The sequence below is a fragment of the Ipomoea triloba genome, chromosome 9 (genome assembly GCF_003576645.1).
Source record: "Ipomoea triloba cultivar NCNSP0323 chromosome 9, ASM357664v1".
Lineage (NCBI taxonomy): Eukaryota > Viridiplantae > Streptophyta > Magnoliopsida > Solanales > Convolvulaceae > Ipomoea > Ipomoea triloba.
The window spans coordinates 4,086,127-4,089,078 of record NC_044924.1 but is presented as its reverse complement, the minus strand read 5'-3'; the positions used below and the strand labels follow the sequence as shown (position 1 = coordinate 4,089,078).

Below are 2,952 nucleotides of genomic sequence, written 5' to 3'. Positions count from 1 at the left end.
AAAAAAAAAAAATGATTGAACTAACCCCCCCCCCCCCCCCCCCCCCAAGCTTAATTATCTTATGGATTTAGCTAACTTCAATTTGATTTTTCTTCCCCCACGTGCATGATAGCTGACTAAACAACAAAATCTAAGACTTTCGGTTCAAACATGCAACTATATAATAACCGTCACCCTGCAGACCTTCATGCACTAACCTTGAAAATGGCGTCTCTTCCGATTGCCACTACCACCATCCTCCATTGCAGCAATACCTCTCCTTCATCCTCATTCGTTCCAAAAACGCCGCAAGTTTCTATAAATAGAAAGAGCCCATCTCGTCTGCATGTGTCATGCAACGCCGGAAAAGATGATGACAACCAGTCGTCGTCTTCTCTCGGCAAGTTTGACAGGAGAAATGTGTTGATTGGGCTTGGGGGATTATATGGTGCGGCGAGCCTAGCCAATCCGTTCGCCTTCGCCGCGCCCATTAACGGCCCGGACATCTATAAATGTGGCCCGGCGGACTTGCCGGAAGGCGCGGATGCTGTAAATTGTTGCCCTCCGACAGCCGCAAAGATCATCGACTTCGACCTTCCGCCGCCGCCTGCCACCCTGCGCGTCAGACCGGCGGCTCATTTAGCTGGTAAGTGAATGCTTAAATAACTGCATACAAACTTATAAGTTAATAATATGGAAACTAATTCTAACAAAGCCAGACAAGGCAAAGATCTTGTGATCACTACAGGTTACACCCCACATGGCAGGGTTGAGTTCGAGTCTCAGTGGAATCGATATTGACTTTTTGTGCTTCATTTGATTAAGAAAAGTAGTTATGATAAGATATTACAGTGTAACAGAGTCAATAGTATTTCAAAAAAAAAAAAAAAGCCACACAAAGTCTAACAACACAAATAAAACTGAACAAATTGAACTAATATACACTACTCCTTTACATGGCAGACAAAGCCTACATAGAGAAGTTTACCAGAGCTATTGATCTCATGAAAGCGCTCCCGGCCGATGATCCCCGGAATTTCATGCAACAAGCTAATGTCCACTGCGCTTACTGCGACGCCGCGTATGATCAACTCGGGTTCCCCAACCTGGAGCTTCAAGTTCACAACTCGTGGCTGTTTATGCCCTTCCACCGATGCTATTTATACTTCTTCGAGAGAATTCTGGGGAAACTGATCGACGATCCCACCTTCGCCATGCCATTTTGGAACTGGGATAACCCCGCCGGCATGAAAATGCCGGCGTTTTACACCAACCGGAACTCGCCGCTCTACGACCCTTTGCGCGACGCGAAGCACCAGCCGCCCACCATAATTGATTTGGACTTCAACGGAACGGATTCCAACATTAGCAATGAGCAACAGTTGTCTCAGAATCTTACTATAATGTACCGACAAACCGTGTCGCTTGGACGGACGGCCAGTACTTTTCTTGGAAGCCCGTACCGAGCCGGCGATGAACCGGATCCCGGCATGGGTTCACTGGAGAACATCCCACACGGTTCGGTTCATGTATGGACCGGGGATCGAACCCAGCCGAACATAGAGGACATGGGGAACTTTTACTCCGCCGCAAGGGACCCGTTATTCTTCGGCCATCATTCCAACATCGACAGAATATGGAGCATATGGAAAACCATCGGCGGCCGCCGCCAAGATTTCACCGACCGGGATTGGCTTGAAGCGTCGTTCCTCTTTTACGACGAAAACGCACAATTGGTGCGTATTAAGGTCAGTGACATTAAATTTATTCGTGCCATTTAGTTAGCCTATCTTCAATTAATTTTTTAAAAAAGAAATTATACCAGATAACTATCAGCTAACTAAGCATTTTTCTACAATCAATTAATGTTAAGTCCGTATATTCTGTTTTACTATATATGAAAACGCACAATTGGTTTGTGTTAAGGTGAGGGATTGTTTGGACACAAGAAAGCTAGGGTATGTCTATCAAGACGTGGCCACTCCATGGCTCAACTCTCGTCCCACGCCGCGGCGCAATCGGATTCTGAGCAAAGCAAAGAAGCTGGTGGAGGCCAAGGCGGCGGACGCGGCGCCGGCGCCGGAGGATGTTTTTCCGGTTACGCTTGAGAAAGCGGTGAGAGTGATGGTGAAAAGGCCTAACAGGAAGCGAAGCAAGAAGCAGAAGGAGGAAATAGAAGAGATTCTGGTGATCGAAGGAATCGAGCTGGACAGGGATGTTTTCGCGAAGTTTGACGTTCTGATCAACGACGAACACGATGCTGAGGTTACGGCGCAGAACACGGAGTTCGCGGGGAGCTTCGTGAACGTGCCGCATCGACAGCATAAGCAGGGGACGAAGACGAAGATTAAGACGAAGCTGAGATTGGCCATAACTGAGGTGCTGGAGGACTTGGATTGTGAAGATGATGAACACTTGTTGGTGACTTTGGTTCCAAGGGGAGGGTCTGGTGCTGTGAAGATTGGTGGTGTCAAGATTGTTCTTGAGGATTAATTATATGCTCTCATCTATTATTAACTAATTAATTATATGTGTGTTTTACTACACAAATAATAAGCCATTTCATCTTGTTTATGTGTACGTTTAATGATGCATTTGATCTTGGTTAAATATATACCCTTTTTCTTTCATTATATTTCAATCTCTATGAATAGCAATAAAATATAAGCAAAAACTTGGGTGAGACCGTATCACATATCTTTGTTTGTGAGACCGTTCAGATCAAGATCAGATCAAATGTAATAGTTGATATCTGCTATTTTGTACAATTATTCATCCCTTATTCTAGTTGTTTTGAAGGTTATTTTCTGTATCATAGTGAAATTGGGAATTGTTTGTGTGTTATATTGTCCAAGTGCTGAATTATCTACAAGGAACAACAAAGGAAGAATATTGGAACATTTTGGACAAGTTCTGGAAGAAAAGGGAATTACAAGGAAGAATACAAGTTGGAAAAGAATTGGAAGTTGCCTA

The 2,952-nt window shown here is 44.6% G+C and overlaps 1 protein-coding gene across 1 annotated transcript; it reads left to right on the top strand.

Moving 5' to 3' along the window:
* The first annotated feature begins 204 nt into the window (after positions 1-204).
* Positions 205-2,612, top strand: LOC116031017 (polyphenol oxidase, chloroplastic-like). The gene is made up of 3 exons (XM_031273448.1): positions 205-625; positions 943-1,727; positions 1,906-2,612. The coding sequence occupies exons 1-3, from the start codon at positions 205-207 to the stop codon at positions 2,470-2,472; spliced, it is 1,773 nt and encodes a 590-aa protein (XP_031129308.1). The 3' UTR covers positions 2,473-2,612.
* Positions 2,613-2,952: the final 340 nt, after the last annotated feature.